The 18,904-nt window shown below is 60.4% G+C and overlaps 1 protein-coding gene across 2 annotated transcripts in view; it reads right to left on the reverse strand.

Moving 5' to 3' along the window:
• Nucleotides 1-7,641: 7,641 nt before the first annotated feature.
• Nucleotides 7,642-18,904, reverse strand: part of TET3 (tet methylcytosine dioxygenase 3) — a 28,290-nt gene continuing 17,027 nt past the window's right edge. For both annotated transcript variants that reach the window (XM_074852321.1, XM_074852320.1), the window contains exons 2-10: nt 16,245-18,474; nt 13,597-13,687; nt 13,017-13,110; nt 12,384-12,592; nt 12,099-12,249; nt 11,576-11,665; nt 11,318-11,455; nt 10,015-10,351; nt 7,642-9,635 (exon numbers count right to left, since the gene is read on the reverse strand). In XM_074852321.1, the coding sequence (XP_074708422.1) occupies nt 7,912-9,635; nt 10,015-10,351; nt 11,318-11,455; nt 11,576-11,665; nt 12,099-12,249; nt 12,384-12,592; nt 13,017-13,110; nt 13,597-13,687; nt 16,245-18,429 (5,019 nt within the window). In that variant the 5' untranslated portion in view covers nt 18,430-18,474 and the 3' untranslated portion in view covers nt 7,642-7,911. The remainder of the gene's footprint in view (nt 9,636-10,014; nt 10,352-11,317; nt 11,456-11,575; nt 11,666-12,098; nt 12,250-12,383; nt 12,593-13,016; nt 13,111-13,596; nt 13,688-16,244; nt 18,475-18,904) is intronic.

An 18,904-nucleotide genomic window follows, 5' to 3' on the forward strand; every position in this document is an offset into this window, starting at 1 on the left:
CCCATCCTGCCCCTCCATTGTGTCCCCCCCATTCCACACCCAGGGCCCCATCCTGCCCCCCCATCCCATAGACTGGGCCCCATCCTGCCCCCCCATTGTGTCCCCCCCATTCCACACCCAGGGCCCCATTCTGCCCCCCCATCCCATAGACTGGGCCCCATCCTGCCCCCCCATTGTGTCCCCCCTGTTCCACACCCAGGGCCCCATCCTGCCCCCCCCCCCCCCCCCGCCCACCCCAGCAGGAAACAGAAAGCAGGGGCTGTGTGTTGAGTGCAAAAAATAAATATAAAATTTATTAAAACACCCACAATATTTTAAAGATATCAGGAATAATACATTTCGCGGCCCGGCCGGCCGCGTGTAACTTAGAATAAAATACAAATTAAAAAAAAAAAAAAACCAACAACAAAACAAAAAACAAAACCAAAACCGGGGAAGAAAGGGGAAGGATCCAAACTTGCAATTTTTAGGCATCCTAAAAAATAAATTTACCAAAAACACTGAGGGGAAAGGGAAAAAGAAAAGGGTGTTAAGGGGAAAAAAAAAAAACAACCCACAAAGAGGGGAAAAAAGAAAAAGGGAAAATTATACAAAATAAAATTATCAGCATAAATTTACTGTCCTAGAAGTATCTACAGTTTAATACACATTAATCCTATTGCCTTGAGACATGGGAAAAAATCTACCGGTCCTCGATCCGCCCCGGAAAAAAACTTCATTTCAAGTAACCACAGTCCCGAGCCGACCAAGAAATCTTCAAGTGTGAATTTTTCGGAGCCGCCAGGACACCCCCGCGGTGTCCCCCCTCTCCGCCTGCCGCCGTCCCACCTCCCCTCCTCAATTATCCCAAAAAAAACCCCAACAAAATGCCAAAAATAAACCCCCCGCCTCTGACCGAATTCCCGAATCCGAGAAGAAACGGCGCTTTATTTTTAAATTTTGAATTATTACTTTTTTTTTTTTTTTTTTGCGCCGCGGTACAAAAACCCACTGGCCCAAAAAAAAAAAAAAAAAATTGCTCCCGGAATAAAAATGAGGCTGAAATTACGGCGGTTTGTAATCCCTGAAGGATGCGGAAAAATGAGGAAAAACCCAGGCGGAAAGGGATAAAGGAGGGAAAAAAAAAAAAAAAAAAAAAAATTAAGGAAGAAACACCGCTGCGAAAGGATCCCTGATTTCGGAAAGATTCGCCCCGGTTTCGCTCGCCTTCGCTGCCGCGGCGCCATGGGGGATTGGGGGGGGTTTGAGGTATTTGCCTTAGTTTGGGGGGCGCGGGGGAGCTGCTGCCCCGGCGCTGACAGGAAGCCGAAGGGGAAGAAAGTAGCACCAATAAAACCCCAAAAAAATGGAAAAAAAGGGGAAAAAAGGGGAAAAAAGGGGAAAAGAAAGAAGACGGGCAGAAGCGCGATGGCTGGCTGAGCCCTCGCCGCGGGGGAGACACCGGTGATTTGGGGAGGGGAATGAGCCTGGGGGAGCTGGGGGGGAGCGCGGTGCTGAGCACGGTGCTGAGCGCCGGGGGCCACGGGGCCTGGGCGCCACGGCGAGGGATGGTGCCGGGAGGGTGGCCCTGCAGCGGGGGCGCGCGGGGGGCTCGTGCAGGGGGGCTGCACACCGGGGGGGGCGAGGGGAGGCTGCGCGTCGTGTGTGCGCACCGCACCTGAGCGCCGTGGGCTGCACGGTGCCCGAGCGCTGTGGCCACGCGTGGTGGGCAAGCGCTGCACCCAAGCACGGTGGCCACGTATGGTGGGCGAGCACCATTCCTGGGTGGCCATACTCAAGCACTGTGAGTGAGCACCGCGCCCAAATGCTGCGTCCAAGCACCGTGGCCACGCGTGGTGGGCAAGCGCTGCACCCAAGCACGGTGGCCACGCACCGTGTCTGCTCATGGTGGGCAAGCACCATTCCTGGGTGGCCATACTCAAGCACCATGGGTGAGCACCGTATCCGAGCACTGCGTCCAAGCACCGTGGTCACACGTGGTGGGCAAGCGCTGCACCCACGCATGGTGGCCACGCACCGTGTCTGCTCATGGTGGGCGAGCACCGCACCCAAGCACGGTGGCCATGCATGGTGGGCGAGCACCGTGCCTGGGTGCCGTGTCCAAGCACCGTGGGTGAGCACTGTGCCCAAGCGCTGCATCCAAGCACTGTGGCCACACGTGGTGGGCAAGCACTGCACCCAAGCACGGTGGCCACACACTGTGTCCGCGTATGGTGGGCAAGCACCGTGCCCAAGCGCCGTGGCCACGCATGGTGGGCAAGCACCGTGCCTGGGTGGCCATGCTCAAGCTCCGTGGGTGAGCACCGTGCCCGAGCACTGTGGCCAAGCGTTGTGGCCACGCATGGTGGGCGAGCACCGTGCCTGAGCACCGTGGGTGTCCACCGTGCCTGAGCGCTGTGCCCAAGCACTGTGTCCACGCACATGACCGTGCACCACACCCAAGCACCGTGTCCGCGTATGGTGGGCAAGCACCGTGCCTGTGCGCCGTGGCCAAGCACCGTGGGGGTGCACGGTGGGTGAGCACCATGCCCTAGCACCACACCCAAACACCATGTCTGTGCATGGTGGGCAAGCACCGTGCACGAGCACCGTGGCCAAACACTGTGGCCAAGCTCCGTGTCCACGTGTGGTGGGCGAGCGCCATGCCCTCACCCCGTATCCATGGAGCAAGCCCAAGCACCATGTCCAGGCACCACGTCTGTGGACCGTGCCCTCGCACCCTCTCCATGCCCGGGGACCCTGTTCAAGCACCGTGGCCGTGCCCGAACACCATGTCTGAGCATCACGGTCACGCACGGTGCTGGAGCACCGTGGCCATGCACAGCACCTGAGCGCCGTATCCACACGCCGTGCCCTTGCACCGTGCCTGTGCACCATGTGTGCACAGCACCCCTGGGCGCCAGGCTGAGCACCCTGCCCCAGCACCGTGCCCATGCACCGTGTCCGAGCACGTTTGCACACCCTGGCTGAGCACCGAGTCCACACACCGTGTCCAAGCACCGCGGCTGAGTGCCATGTTCACGCATCGTGGCTGAGCACCGTGTCCACGCACCATGTCCAAGCACCACGGTTGAGTACCGTGCCCGAGCACCATGTCCATGCACCATCTCCAAGCACCACAGCAGAGCACCGTGCCCGAGCACCACATCCAAGCACCGCGGTTGAGCACCATGGCCAAGCACCATGTTCACACACCACGTCTGAGCACCAGGTCCACGATGTGTGGCTGAGCACCGTGCCCAAACACCATGTCCACGCACCATGTCCAAGCACCGTGGCCAATCACCATGTTCACACGCCACATCCGAGCACCACGTCCATGATGCGTGGCCGAGCACCATGTCCACGCACCACATCCAAGCACCACAGCAGAGCACCGTGCCTGAGCACCAGGTTCGCACACCCTGGTCAAGCACCGTGTCCACACACCACATTCAAGCACCATGTCCACGATGTGTGGCCAAGCACCGTGCCCAAACACCATGGCCATGCACCACGTCCAAGCACCACAGCAGAGCACCATGCCCAAGCACCATGTCCACGCACCATGTCCAAGCACCACGGTAAGCACCATGTTCACACACCATGTCTGAGCACCACGTCCATGATGTGTGGCTGAGCACCGTGCCCAAACACATGGCCATGATGCGTGGCTGAGCACCGTGCACGAGCACCGTGTCCATGTACCATGTCCAAGCACCACAGTCGAGCACCATGTTCACACATCACGTTCGAGCACCAAGTCCATGATGTGTGGCCGAGCACCGTGCCCAAACACCACGGCCACGCACCACGTCCAAGCACCACAGTAGAGCACCGTGCCCGAGCACCACATCCACGCACCCTGGCTGAGCACCGTGTCCATGCACCACATCCAAGCACCATGTCCATGATGTGCGGCCAAGCACCGTGCCCGAGCACCATGTCCACGCACCATGTCCAAGCACCGCGGTTGAGCACTGTGGCCAATCACCACGTTCACACACCACGTCCGAGCACCACATCCACGATGTGTGGCCGAGCACCATGCCCAAACACCACGGCCATGCACCACGTCCAAGCACCACAGCAGAGCACCGTGTCTGAGCACCATGTCCACACACCACATCCAAGCACCGTGGTCAAGCACCGTGGCAATTCACCATGGCCATGATGTGTGGCCGAGCACCGTGTCCAGGCACCATGTCCAGGCACCATGTCCACAATGTGTGGCTGAGCACCGTGCCCAAGCACCACATCCACACACCCTGGCCAAGCACCGTGCCCGAGCACCATGGCCATGATGCGTGGCCGAGCACCGTGCCCGAGCACCATGTCCACGCACCATGTCCAAGCACCGCGGTCGAGCACCGTGGCCAGTCACCATGTTCACACACCACATCCAAGCACCACATCCACGATGTGTGGCTGAGCACCGCGCCCGAGCACCATGTCCACGCACCATGTCCAAGCACCACGTTCATGCACCGCGGGCTGAGCACCGTGGCCAAGCACCACGTTCACACGCCCTGGCCGAGCACTGTGCCTACGCACCACATCCGAGCACCATGTCCACGACGCGTGGCCGAGCACCGTGCCCCAGCACCGCAACTGAGCACCTCGTCCAAGCACCACACCCGCACACGGCTCTCCTGCCAGCACCCCGGCCCCGCACCGGAGGGGAACGGCTCCACCGCGAGCCCGGTCGGCGGGACGCTTCCGACGCCGCACCGATTTCAGTTTGCATAAACCCAACCAGATCCCGGCACGCTTCGAGCTGTCGCTCCGGAAAAGTAAACTTCCTTCTCAACGACATTGCTTTTTTTTTTTTTTTTCTTGGTTCCCTAGTTTCGTATATACATTAGTAGCACCTCAGCGAGATGGAATCAGGCAGAAGCGTGATACAGTTTGTTAAAACACCATAGCACCGTTTTTATTAGAAGATTTCATTTAATAAAAATATGCCTTATAGAGCCCACTAAGCATACTCCAGTATTAAAAGGAAAAATCAGCAATTGAGGCACCTCAGGGATTCTGGTTTCCTTCTCCTTCCCGTGCCTCGTCCCGAGAGCATCGAGATGGGGGGGGGAACCCCGAAACGTGTCCCCCGTTCCCCTCCCGAGGCGAAGCATCGCGGCCGGAAAAGCCAAAGCGGGGTGGCAGGAGCCCGTCAGGGCTCCCTGCGCCAAGCTCTCCCCAGGGTTTCTACCGCGGGCGTTGTTCTAGCACCATTGTGGCCATGACCTGCTGCAAAATTAGGTCCCCATCCCACCCCGAAGCAATTAAAAACATCCCCCCGCCCCAGCAAGTCCCCCTTAACGCCGCGACCCCCCTGGCTTCGGCACGGGTGGGATGAGCACGGCCACCGGGACAGGTAAAGGAAAAGATTTTGCTTGAAAAACAGCCTCTCAGCAGCAAGGGGTAAAGAGCTGTGCATAGATTTCGAGTTTTCGTAGAAGAAGTCTGAAGCGTGCTAATTTTTAATGACTGAGATTTGAGGTAGGTTAGACGTTATGTAGTGTAAAAACGTGAGACTGCAGCAGTTCTCGCTCCCCGACCCGCAGCACCGGCATCTCCCCGCTTACCCGGGTTGAACCCGCCGGAGCCAACGCCGCGCCGGACCGAACCCCCTCCCTGCACCAAAAAAAAAACCTCCGAGGAAGCAGGACTTAGACAGGTTACACGGACCCTCGCCTTCTCCGAACGCACCCTTTTTCCTCCCGACTCTAAACCCATCCAGGCGAAGCTCGCAAGGCACCCCCGCCACGACAGTCAGACGAGACCCCGGGCGATGCAAACCGGGGCCGGCACCCGAATCCGGCCCCGCCGAACGCCGCTGGCGGGGAGCAGCCGGGTCCCCTTTTCGCCCTCCGAACCACATCGACACGTCGGGTCCCCGCGCTGGAACCGGCATCGCCCGCAGGCATCCCTAAAATCTGACTTGCCATCGACTCTTACAATCCTGATATGCTATTGGGTATTTATAAGAAAAGCGGTAATAGCTCGTTGAGTTTCCTTGTCAAATATACGCGACTTTACAGATTACGGTTAAAAAAAAAAATTAATTATGAAGGACGGACAAAGCATGTTAAATATTCTGCCAGTATTTACAGTTCTCCCACAATAATCTTGTTTAAAACATACTGCTTTCAAGTTGTTGGGGGGGGGAGAGGGGCGGGGAGGAAAGAGGGGATTTGTTTTTTAAGTTTTGCTTTTGTTTTTAAATCTAGGTGAAAGTGCTTTTAAAAAAATTCTTTCCCTATTTACAGGTTTAAAATCAGACCACGTAAATGTTCAGGCTGTTTTACCGAGATCCTGCTGATCTGTGCCAGTGCGCAAGGAAGGAGGGTGACAGTAAACACAAGGTGATTTCTGCACGGTGACGGCGTCGGCTCTGGCTCGCTGGCTCTCCAAAAGGCACCTCAAAGTGCAAAAGCAACGACCCCGGGGACGCCGGCACCCGGATTCGGCCACGCCGCCCTCCCGGTGAGCCGCGGGGGAGCTCGCCCGCCCGCCCGTCCATCCCGGCGCGGCTTCGGCATCGGCGACGGGCGGAAAGTCTCGACTGAGATTGTTCGAAAAGCACCACGCGGTTTTTGTCGTCGCTGGGTTGTTTGTTTGTTTGTTTGTTTTTTGCGGGAAGAACGGCGATCCGTAGGAAGGAGGGATGGCACCCGGGGAGAGAAAAAGCACCGAGCCCCGGCGGCGCTTGCCGCCGCGCCGGTTCGCCGGCACCGGCGGGGAAGGCAGACCAGCGGGGGTTTTGGCCAGCCAAGTCTTGGGATTTGCTCTTCCCAGAGCCGATCGCACGGAGAAAGTCCCCCGGAGACGGAAAGCACCAGACTTTAGCAACAGTGATGTACAGAGAGCAACACTAGCTATTCACAGTTTGGGGTTGGTTTGTGTTTTTTTTTTTTTCCTGTTTTTTTTTCTTTCTGTTTTTGTCCTGTCGGCTCCTTCAGAGATGCTGCCGCCGCCGTCGCCGCCGCTCTCCCTGGGGCCTTCGGCAAAGGAGCCCCCAAGTCCGAGCCCGAGCGCAGCGCCCCGGCAGCGGCAGTCCCCAGCCCGGACGTGTCCTGAGGTCTCCGGCGCCGGGAAAGACGCCGGCTCGCTCCGTCCCGGCGGAGCCGATCCCGCCGGCGGCGAGAAGCCAGGCGAAGACGCGCCATCCCAGGATGTCCCGCTCACAAGCGGGTCTCCCGTTGCTGTAAGAAAGGACTCCTCGAGTTGCAAAATAGATATTATTTAGGTCCTTGGGAAAAAAAAATGATCGGATGTTCAGCGTGTCCGGCTGACGGTAAAGCACACGATCCCGCCAGGCCCCACGCGTTGGAGCTGGAGGGAGTCACCTCTTGCCTTTAAGCTGGTTTGGTGTTCAGGTTGTTTTTTATTTGTGTTTAGGGTTTTTTTTTTTCGATGGTGGATTCTTTTTTGAAGATCAGCTTCGTCGTTGTCGTCGGAGTAAAAAATAAAATAAAATAAAATCCAATAAATAGGTATTTTTAAGTGGAATTAAAAACCTCTCCTTTGCGAAAGGACGCTATAAACTTCTCCCTCCACTCGCGTGGCGCACGAGGCTAGATTAAAAAAACGCGGAGATATAAATATGAGATTACCGAAAAGCATCAAACAGCATCATCCCTCTTTTTGTTTTTTTATCGAGTTTTGCTTTGTTTGCCAACTCCTCGCCAAGCGCAGCTCTCCGACAGCGTGCGCCCGCACCGGCTCCGCTGTTTCCAAGCGTGCGTGTTGGGTTCGCTTTCTGTGGGTTGGTTGTTTTTTTTTGTTGTTGTTGTTGTGTTTTGCTTCGTTTTTCTCTATTTTTTTTTTTTCTTCTCCCCCACGCCCGAGGAGAAAGCACCACGAAGCAACGCCGGGCTCCGGCGCTGCCGAGGGTTGAGGTAAGATGGGGCCGCGGCGGTTGCCTCCGTCTCAGATCCAGCGGCTGTAGGGGCCCGTCACCTTGGTGTAGGCGTAGGAGGACACAGTGATGGCGGAGTTGGTGGGGATGGCCACCGCCTGCCGCGTGGGGACCGAGTCCCTCCTCTCCTTGCTGGGCGCCTCGGTCGCCAACGCGCCGCCCCACTTGCGTTTCTTGGCGAAGGCTTTGGCGTCCGGCGGGAGACCCAGGCGTGCCGCCTCCTCTTGCCGGGCCCGAGCCCGCTCCGCCAACTGCTTCATCTTGGCCTCCCACAGCGCCAGGCCGTGGTTGGGCTGGTTCAAGTTCTTGTGTTGGTAGAAGACCAGGGAGATGCGGGTGGGGTGGCAGCGGTTGGGTTTCTTCAGCGGGGTGGTGGCGTGGAGCTCGCGGCGGGCGCACTCGATGAGGATGGAGCCGTGGGCGGGCGCCACGGCCACCCCGCCGATGTTCTCGTCCAGGAAGTTGTGCTCGCTGTCTGACCACTCCTCCTCCTCTTCCTCATCCTCCTCCTCGTCCTCCTCTTCCTCTTCCTTCACCACCTTCTCCGGCAGATCCTCCTCCAAGCCGAAGGGGTCCCACGGCTTCTCCCGGCGGGGCCCTGCCGCCCCCTTCTCACCCACCGCCGCCTCCCACAGCTTCTCCGGCAGCCCCGGGCTGGGTGCCGGCGTCCTCCGCTCCTCCGCCTTCACCGAGCCCCACGGCTCCTCGGGGAAGCTGGCCAGCCCCGGCAGGGCTGAGCTGAAACCCAGCGGCCCCAGCAGGCTCGGGGTGCCCGCGCCGGCCAGCGCCGCCTCCCCCAGCTTGCAGGGGCTCCACGGTTTCGGCAGCAAGCCCGAGCCACGCGCCGCCGCCTCTCCCGCCAGCACGTTGGGCCACTGCTTCTCCGGCGGCGGCAAGCGCGCGGCGGCGTCGAAGGCGCTGGGCTTCTCCCGCCCGCCTGAACCCAGCGCCAGGGCGCTCCACGAGCCCTCCGTCGTGCTAGTCCTCTCGGGGGAAGACATGCCCCGGGACGCTTTGAAAGGGCTCCAGCGCTGCTCCGGCCCCCCGCCGCGCGCCGGGACAGCTGGCAGGGCTAAGCCAGCGCCAGGCATGGCCACCGTGCCGGGAAGGGGCTCGATGGCAGGAGGAGGGTCCGGAGGCTCCTGCTTGATGGGCCGGCTGCTGAAACAGTTCTGTGCAAACGACGGCGTCTCCTCCGAGCCCGAGCTAGTCCTGTGCGCCCCGGCCGCCGCCGCTTTCTGCTGGCTGGCATAGCGGTTAGCCCGCTCGTAGGTGCGCTGGTGATGGTTTTTGCTCCGGACGCTGTGCGGGATGGGCTCGGGGAAATCGGAGTTCCCGTAGGTGTGGTTGAGGCTCTCCTGCAACGCTGGGACGTCAGGCTTCTTCTCGTAGCCGTTGCTCACCCAGCTGCTCCCGCTCCTCTCGGGCACCCCGTAATTCAGAAATTGCGAGGGGAACACGTGGTTGCTGGAAAAGCCGTAATACCCGAAGGAGGGAAGCGCAAACTTGGAGTGAAACCCGTTCACGGAAGGCAGATTGGGCTGTGCATAGTAGGAATGGTAAGAGTAAACACTGTTCATGCTGTACGGGTCGGAGGGCCGGCAGCTGCCCAGCACCGAGTAGCTCTCCACCACCGCGTTGCCGTTGTACTTGAAGGCGTTGTAATGGCTCTGCGGCTCCACCTTGATGGAAGGTTTCAGCGGCTGCGGGGGCAGCCCGCTTTTCAACGCCATACCTGCGGGCACAGCACACACAGCCCCCGTGACTCACCAGCCGAGGAAGCCGCCGGTGGGGAGCAAGGACCCCAAAAACTCAGCCAGACTCAAAAATCTCACGGTGATGGGCTTAACACCGGCCGAACGCAGAGGTCAGCACCGCCCAGCACCGCCCGGTGCGCTGGCACCGATCCACACCCGCGCTCCAGGCTGCGGCGAGAGCTCCCCACCGCACCACAGTACAGGAAAAAAACCCAGGCACCACACAAATGCCATCCTGCACCCCAAAACACCGAGCGCTCAACGGCACCAGCCTGAGGAAGCCCCCAACCGCATCCCTGTCCCCTCAACACTTTCCATCAGCGTGGGGCGGCAGGACCTCAGCTCTGCCCCCGTTACCTGCGTTTTGCTGGAGCATGGGGAGCTCGAGCGCTTCCTGCTTGATCTTCTCTGGCGTCATCAGCTTCTCTTTCTGCAGCTTCTTCTTCTCCGCGGCGGCTTTTTTCGCTTCCAGCTGCCTCTGCCGGCAGGACTTGGCAGGCTCAGGCAGCTTGCGGACCTCGCGGGGGAAGGACGTGAGCACCTGGATGGCCCCGCTGCCCACCTTGGCGTTTTGGTTCTCCTCGCTGCCGAACTCATCCGTGCTGGACATCTTGTAGAGGGGGAGGACGTGCAGTTGCTCATCTTCGGGGATTTTCCCCACCACGCGATTGTCTTCCTTCGTCAGCGTGCAGACCTGGGGGAGCGCAGGGTGCCGTCAGCGGGACACTGCCGGACGCAGCCCCTGGGGGACGGGGGTGAAACCTCCTTATTCCCCCCAGGGGTGTGAAGCCACACCAGCCTGGGACCCCCCCACCCCACACCGGCCCCCAGCCAGCGTTCAGAAACCTTCCACGAGGTTTGGATTGGGCAAAAGCAAACACACGGTTCCCGGAGGCACTGTGCTTTAGCCTAGCTGGGGTGGCTTCAGCACCCCACAGACCTGAGCTGTTGGATATGGAGCAGGGGACCCAGAATACCCAATGTCCAATTGCAATATAATTCAGGACATGTTGCCTCAATGATACTTATGTGGCTTCTCAGTTGGTGTAAAAATCTCGATTGTGGATTTCTCCTGGGAGATTAGAAATTATTTAAAATTTTTAAAATTAAAAAAAAAAAAGTGAGGAGTGGCTGAGGGAACTGGGGGGGTTTAGTCTGGAGAAGAGGAGGCTGAGGGGAGACCTCATGGTCCTCTACAACTCCCTGAAAGGAGGGTGCAGAGAGGGGGGATGAGTCTCTTGAGCCAAGGAACCAGCACCAGGCCAAGAGGGAATGGCCTCAAGCTGCGCCAGGGCAGGGTCAGACTGGCTCTTAGGAAGGATTTCTTTGCAGAAGGGGCTGTTGGGCGTTGGAATGGGCTGCCCAGGGCAGGGGGGGAGTCCCCATCCCTGGAGGGGTTGAAGAGTCGGGTTGACCCAGCGCTGAGGGACCTGGTGGAGTTGGGAACGGTCAGGGTGAGGTTCATGGTGGGACTGGAGGAGCTTCAAGGGCTTTTCCAACCCAGATGATTCTGGGCTTTGAGGTGTGGAAACGCTGAGGACTGGCCACCGGATTCATGCAACTATGACAACTGGGGACAGTGGCGACCGAGTGGCTCAAAAACGAGCATCCTAAAACAGGGGGGGAGCATCCCGAAAAGCCCCTCCAACCACCTGCTTACCACCGTGCAGCCGTTGTAGAGGTTATGCTGATCTTTGTGAGCGTGAGCGCAGAAGTCCATGCACGCCGTCACTCCTGAGAACGGCCTCCCCTCCTTCAAGCCCAGCCGGCAGTCTATCGCTACGTCCTCGTTGGTAACCTGGTGGAAGGAGGAGAGGGCTCTGATTATCCGAAATCTCCTACGTGGCACCACCCCGCACCCGTTTCTGCTGGCCGCCGGGCCGACGTATTCCAAAGGGGACGAGCGGGTGGCCAGTACCTGGTTTTGGTAGGCTTGCGGCGCCAGCCTCTTGTAAAGCGGAGCAACCTCGGTGGCCAAGTCCTGAAAGCTTTTCCGGAGCAGCTCTTCCTGCGGTAGGGAAACGAGGAGGATGTCACCCAGGGGTTTCAGCAGCGGGGACAGAACTGGGGGCAGAGCCCCCACACGCCACGCCGCGTCCGACCACCCTTCCCACGATGATCAGGCTTAAATTCCTGGTGACATTTTGGCCGTTCAAGCTCCAGCCTCAGTGTCTTTTCTGCTTTTACTTGCTCAACCCATGAGCCCTCTGGCATCTTCCTTGGGGTTTCCAGAGAGACCCCATTCGTTGGGACACCAAGACGAGCCTGCCCTCTGGTTTCACCAGCTTGGCTTTCTTTCCCCCATCTCCCTAATTCAACAAAAAATCCCACAAGAAAACTTATTTTCAGGCTTCCCCCCTGCAAAGCTCAGAGCTGGGGGTAAAAGAAGATCTGAACCCACAGCCCCACCGGTGCTGCCCCACTTCGCCCGTGTCACCCACCTCTTTGGGATTGTCCCCCACCAGCCTGAACTTGCGGGGAGTTTTGCTCCGGGCGTATTTGCAGCCATTAAAATACATGCTCCAAGAGCAGCCGAAGGAGAAGGAAGCGCCGCAGGTGTTGGGGTCTTTGCCTTGGCACGCGCAGGTCCGGCTGCGGGAGGGACACCGCAGAGGAGTGTCAGCCGCCGGCACGGTGATGGCAGCTCCGAAAATAGGGGGGAAACCCGCACCCCCCTTCCCACCCCGTGTCTCCCCGAAGCGGACCGGTGGCACGGTGCGACTTACTCGTCGTTCAAGCCGCAGCGGCGGCTGGTGGGGTTGCCGTACTTGGTGAGGGTGTCGGTGAGCTCCTGGTAGAGCGTATCGCCCAGCGTGCGGGGGATGCCCTCCCAGGCCAGGATCAGGATGATGATGACAGCGTTCTGGCAGTGGTGGCCGGCCCGGTGTCGCACCAGGCACAGCAGCTTCTCCTCTTGGTTGTGTCTCCGGATCACCTGGAAAAAAAACAAAGGGGCCAAGTCAGACCACTCCAACGGCAAACGCTTCCCAGGATGGGGAGGACCCCAAAAGCAGGTCCTGGCTGCCTTCCGCAGCGCCCTGTGGGGGTTTGTTGGGGCAGAGCTGTGGGGGCTCCCATGGTGGCCTTCACCCCCACAGTTTTGGGGTGCCGGGAGCAGGGACGTGCCAGGCCCAGGGGCTGACGTGCAGTTCGTGCAGCTCAGCGGGTGCAGAGGGCGGGAAGCCCCGGGGAGTTTCCCTGGGGGTGGCTGTCACCACTCTCACTTCCTCCTTGCCTGCCACAGATCGAACATCCCCCCGCTGCTCGCTGCAGCCACGGGACCTCCTCGTCCCCCAGGCAGGAGCGTTCCCTTGGGGAGGGCTCTGAGCAGGGATGAGAGCCGGGGTGCAGACACTCACCCACTTGGCGATGGGGCAGCCCCGGGAGCTCTTGCCCTCCTTCCCCGTGTAGATGACCTTCTCGATGCGGATGGCCTTGCCCTTCTCGCCGTACCTGCAGGGGACAGGCGTCAGACCTGCTCATCCCCCATCACAAGTCCCCCACTTGCCCTCATGAGCCCCTCACAAGCCCCCACTCGCCTCACAGGACCCCACTTGCCCTCAGTGGACCCCTCATGAGCCCCCCACAGGCCTCCTCATTCTCAGGAGCCTCCGCTCGCCTTCATACAACCCCACGGGACCCCACTCGCCCTTGTAAGCCCCTGCTTATCCTCCTGGGACACCATTTACCCTCATGGGATCCCTCAGATCCCCACTCGCCCTCACAGGACCCCTCACAAGCCCTGGTTCTCCCTCACGGGCTCCCACTCATCCTCAGGAGCTCCCGTTCACCCTCACAGGACCCCATGGGACTCAACTCGCCCTCATGAGCCCCCACTCACCCTCACAGGACCCCATGGGCCCCCCACTCACCCTCACAATCCCCCCCTTCACCCTCAGGGCCCCCCAGGACAGGACAGGACGGGGCGAGGACCCTTACCGCTCCTCCATGAGCTCCCTGATGGACGCCACAGTGGGCCCCGAGCCCAGGTGGGTGTAATACGGCCCCTCGTCCTTCTCCACGATTTGCTCTGCAGAGGCAGGAGGGGGGGACAGAGATTTTGGGGTTTGCACCTCCAGCAGCCACCCCAAAGGATACCAAACTCCCAAATTCCCTCAAACCAAGCACTCGTGCACCAGAAATCAAAGGTTCCTCAATGGCGTCTCCCCCTACGAGCACCAGGGAAGGGAAGCTGCAATTAGGGGTTCGTTAAACAGCCCGCGGGCTCCTCTTCATTTTCTGCTCTGGAAGATGCTCCCAGCACTAAAATACCGCTGGGCAACAAGGGGAGGGGTGCTCAAACCCACACCCATTGGCACCCATCCCCTTTGGGGACCCAAAAATCTCCCCGAGCAGCCGCAGCGCCTCCGAGCATCCCAGCAGCAACTGCAGCTCCATCCCGGCACGGGGGATTTGCGCCGGGCGCTCAAGCGCGGTGCGTTACGAGCAGCTCTGCCGAGAAGGAGCGATTAACAGCGGCGGGTGATTCGGCCTATAAACCCCTCTCCTCACCCCCAGCCCCCCTGCTCCCCGCCAGCTCCCACCCTGGGCGCCCACCTGGCCCCGCTCACCGGGACCAGCCCAGCCGGACACTGCTAAAACCATCACAGGATGATTTTGGGGCTGAAAACTACTGCTGCCTGCTTTTAGGTTTGCCTGGAGGATTTGGGGATGTTCACAGATGCCCTGAGCTGGCTGAGCCCGTGCCAGGAAGGAGCTGCTGCACGGGGGAGAGGGTGAAGGATACTGGGGCTATGGGAGAAGGATGCCGGGGCTACGGGGGAAGGATGCCGGGGCTACGGGAGAAGGATGCCGGGGCTACGGGAGAAGGATGCTGGGGCTACAGGAGAAGGATGCCGGGGCTACGGGAAAAGGATGCCGGGGCTATGGGAGAAGGATGCCGGGGCTACGGGAGAAGGATGCTGGGGCTACGGGAGGATGCTGGGGCTACGGGAGGATGCTGGGGCTACAGGAGAAGGATGCCGGCGCTACGGGAAAAGGATGCCAGGGCTATGGGAGAAGGATGCCGGGACTACGGGAAAAGGATGCCGGGGCTGCGGGAAAAGGATGCCGGGGCTGCGGGAGGATGCTGAGGCTACAGGAGAAGGATGCCGGGGCTACAGCTCTGCGAGCAACATGTCCCCCCCCGCAGCAACAAACCCCTCAGGGCTTTTAGGGCATGAAGGTGCCGGCACGGGAAGCAGAAGATGCTCCGGGCAGCCACGGCGGCGCAGGGGTCGATCCCTGGCGCGTGGGGATGCTCGAATGCCGCCGGGTGGGATGCATCCGGCGCGACGGCCGGCTCTGATCTGTCTTTCCATCCCTCTGCTCTCACCGCCCTGATTTTCATTCCTGTCATGTCTAGCTGGCTGGGCGCCAGGGCGAGGAGAAAGCCGGGCTCAGCTGGGCTGCAGCTGTCCAGACAGAGATCAATACGGGACACGCAGCGAAGGCTGATTTTATTACAGCATCTAACAGCACAGGCACCTAATAAAGCACCGAGCCCCGACTCCTACTTAATTGCTTTCTCTCACAGCTTTTCCTTGAGAAAATGGGAGAGAGGTGGTAGGGGGGGAATCCCCCCTCTCCCAGCCCCTAAACCACGCTGCGAAAGAAAAAGCAACCCGAATCTTTCCCTGGCACCACAGGGTGAAACTCTGAGATCGGTTCAAACAGCTCCAGAAAAGCCTTTAATTTGCTCGGTGCCGTTTGGGCTAATTACTGCTGCCATTTACAAGCAAATAAATAAATAATCATAAGCCCCGTTAATAAAGTGCAGCTTGCACTTAGCCCGAGGCCACCTCTCCCAGCAGCACGGGGGCTCGTTTTTCCGGCTGGATGCCCCAAATCCTCACCCTGCTCCTCCCACGGGAGAGCGCAGCTCCGGTCTAAATTTTGGGGAGGGAAGATCCATCTCCCCACACTCGGCTGGAGGTGGACTGCGAGGACCAGGTGGGAAATCTTTAGCACTTGCTGCAAAGTCTAACAAATGCCAACACACACCAAAAAAACCCACAAAAACCCACGAACAAATCCAAGAGTTTGGTGCTTTTTCAATACATCCTGGTGTGATCGGCCATGGAACAAACAACCCACCATCCCAGCTTCAAATACAGCTCCAGGCATAAGCACGCACGCCGAGTCAAAATTTGGGTTACTTTGAGTAACCTAAACCAGCTAATTTGGCTTAAAATAGCAGGAATAACCAGGCAAGCTGGGTTTTAGGTGGGTTTAGGCACTTGGGACAACCACGGGCCCCTCTATGGGATTTAGCTGAGTGGTTAAGCAGAGGCAAAACCCAACAGCCCTTTGGTTTTGATGCTCTTGCAACCCACACTGTCACAGCCGGGCCAGCGTCGGCACCACCCCCGCGGTGACGCGGCGGTCCCTCAGCGTTTGCCGTAAAAAATAAGAGAGGAGAAAAGAGAGCACCACAGCATCGGGGTTTTGCCGTGCCTGCGCCGCGATATCGCTCTGTTCTTTATCCAGGACAATCCCACCCTGCAAAGCCACCTCCCCCAAATGCCACCCCCAGGGCTTGCCACCCCCCACCCCGGTGAACCCCAGCGGCACGGCCGCTCGCTCACCGACGCAGTCGCAGGTGGGGAACTCCGCTTGCGCCCGCTTGGCCGGGGTGTCCAGGAGGCTTTTGGTTGGGGTGTCCAGGTATTTCAGTGGCGACTCCAAAAAGCCGCTCAGGGTCGGCGTCAGCGGCACCTCGTCCTTGGTGGGTGTCCCGTCGGCGTCATCCGCGTCCGGGTTTTGGCTTTCCTCGGAGTAAAAGCACGTGGTCGACACCACGGTGATAGCACCAGAAGACTCGATTTTGATCTGTTTGGGGGACCGGGCGGTGAAGGGGGGCTCCGAAAGCAGACCCTTCCCCGGTGAGAATGAAAAGCTTTTGGGTCCGGCTTGGGGAGCACTGCTTGAAGCCGGGGCGGCGGCGGCAGCGGCGGCGGGGGGCACTTGCAGGGCTGGCGATGGCCCCCCCGGCAGCTCGGCAGCCCCGGGGGCGAGCGGGGCGGGTGTCTCGGGGGGCTGCAGGTTGAAATTCTCCCCGAATTCAGCTTCAAATTGCCGGATGAGCTCTTCCAGCTTGTCATCCACCACAATGGGGGTCGGGGTAGCTGGTGGGGGGGCGGCCGGTGCTTCCTCTGAGCCGGTCAAGCCCGCCGGCGCCGGGTGAATTTGGGGGCCCCCCCCGGGGGCACCCCTTTCCTGAGAGTCGGGAGCCGGGGGACCGCCGTCGAGGGGGTTCGGCGGCGGGGGGTAAGCGGCAGGCAAGGGTAGTGCAAGAGGCTGGAGCGGGAAGGCAGGCGGCGGCGGCGGCGGTTCGGTTTGCATCTCTTCGGCGGGGGGTTCGGCGGGCGCCCGAAACCCCTCCAGGCTGATCTGCCAGAGGGGCAGGAAGAGCGGCTGCGAGTCCTTCTGCTTCGCCTTCTTGATCTGCACTTGCTTACGGAGCGGTTTGGCCGGGGGGGGCTTTTCAGGCGGCGTTTTCTTCTTCTTCTCTTTGGCCTGCTTTTCGAAGGGCTTTTGGGGCACGGCCGGGGTGCCGGGAGCCCACCAGCCACTCGGCCGATCTGGGGGTGCTGCCGCCGCCGCTGCCAGGCTTTGCTCAAGGAAGAGGCTGCGCTTGTGGTGGAGATGCTGCTGCAGGACCAGCTGCGTCTTCTTGTGCAGGTCAGGCTCCGGTGGTGCCGGTGGCAAACGGGGGCCGCCCGGCGCTTCCTTGCCAGGCGCTCGTTCGGGGGGCTCCGTTTTCGGCACCGTCACTTTGCCGGCCGTCGCTTCGGGTCTCTTGAAAGCCGCCTTGATGTAGTCGTCAGCATTACCCAGCAGCTGCTCCAGCTCTGCCATGGGGTCTCCAGCCCCCGCCGCCCCCTCGGCCTCCAGCCCCCACGTCGCCGCGAAGCCCCCCCGGGGAGGTGCCGTGCCGAAAAATGGCTCTGGTGCTGCTCCGGGCTCCGGTGGATAACGGGGTTCATCCCCTCGCTGCCATGCGGCCCCCGGCGGGGCAAGGGGGCCGGGGCCGAAGGGGGCGGCGGGGGGCGGCGGAGGCGGCGGTGGCGGGGGCTGGCCATCGCCGGCGGGCTGGGGGAGAGCGGCCGAGAGCTGCGTCAGGGCTTCGATGGCTATGGCGGTCTGCAGGCTGATGTTCTTCTCCTTGGCGATGGTCAACGCACTTTGGGAAAAGGGGAGGCCGTCGGGCGGGCACGGCTCGGCGGTCTCAGGCACCGGCTGGGGGTCGATAGCACCTTCCTGGGGGGGCGGCGGGGGGTTGGCGGTGGCGCGGGGCCGCGGTGATGCCGGCTCTTCACCGAGAGCCGTTTTGATCTTCTGCTCCAGCCATTCCAGGTAGTCGGGGCACTCGGGGCCATCGCAGTTGCAGTTGGGGGGCTTCACGCCGTGCTTGGCCAAAGCCAGGGCAGCCTTGAGGGCATGCAGGTCCTCCCCTCGGGGCACACCATCCGCCGCGCTCAGCCCGCCCCGGCTCATCTCCGAGTCGAACTTCTCGTACAGCAGCGACGGCGAACCCGGGGGTGGTAGTCTGTAGGAGGAAACGGCTTCGGCCACCGCCGAAAAGGCCACCAGGTTCCTGACGTCTTCCAGGTGGGCTTTACTGGCGGCAGGCGGCTGGCCCGGCGACCAGCCGCTCGGCTCCATCAGTGCGGTGCCCCCCGCCTCTGGCCGGCCCCCATTTGCCAGGCTGAGCCCGCTGCCCTCGTTCAGCCGCCTTTCTTCGACATAATTAATTGGCCCTTCTTCCATTTGGCTTCTGCTGGGTCCATCAACCGGGTCGCCCGCCGAACCTGTCTGTGAAGAGAGAAAGAAGGAAAGACATGAGCATCCCCCACCACAACCCACGTGCCATCATCCCCCACCCTATTTTCCCCTCTCTTGTTTTTTTATTCCCCCTTCCCCTATCTCTTTTTCTGACCCGGGTGATGAAGACGTAGATGAACCACGCGAAAATATAATTGCCGATAGCAAAACCACGCGGATTTTGCCCGGCTGCATAAGGAGCAGCTCGGCTCTGAAGGCGGCCAGTTTCCACTGCGCCGGCCCCGCGCCGCCCACGTCCCCACCCCGCCACCCGCTTTCGAAATTGCTCACGGGACGGTTCGGGATTTCCATCGCCCGCCGAGGGCGAGACACGCCGGGGTGGGACGGGGAGGGCGTCCCCAGCTCCGGCGACACAGTTTGCACTGGTGAAGGAAGCGGCACAGGGAGAAAAGGGGGGGCG

Source organism: Strix uralensis, chromosome 28 (assembly GCF_047716275.1).
Source record: "Strix uralensis isolate ZFMK-TIS-50842 chromosome 28, bStrUra1, whole genome shotgun sequence".
NCBI classification, from domain to species: domain Eukaryota; kingdom Metazoa; phylum Chordata; class Aves; order Strigiformes; family Strigidae; genus Strix; species Strix uralensis.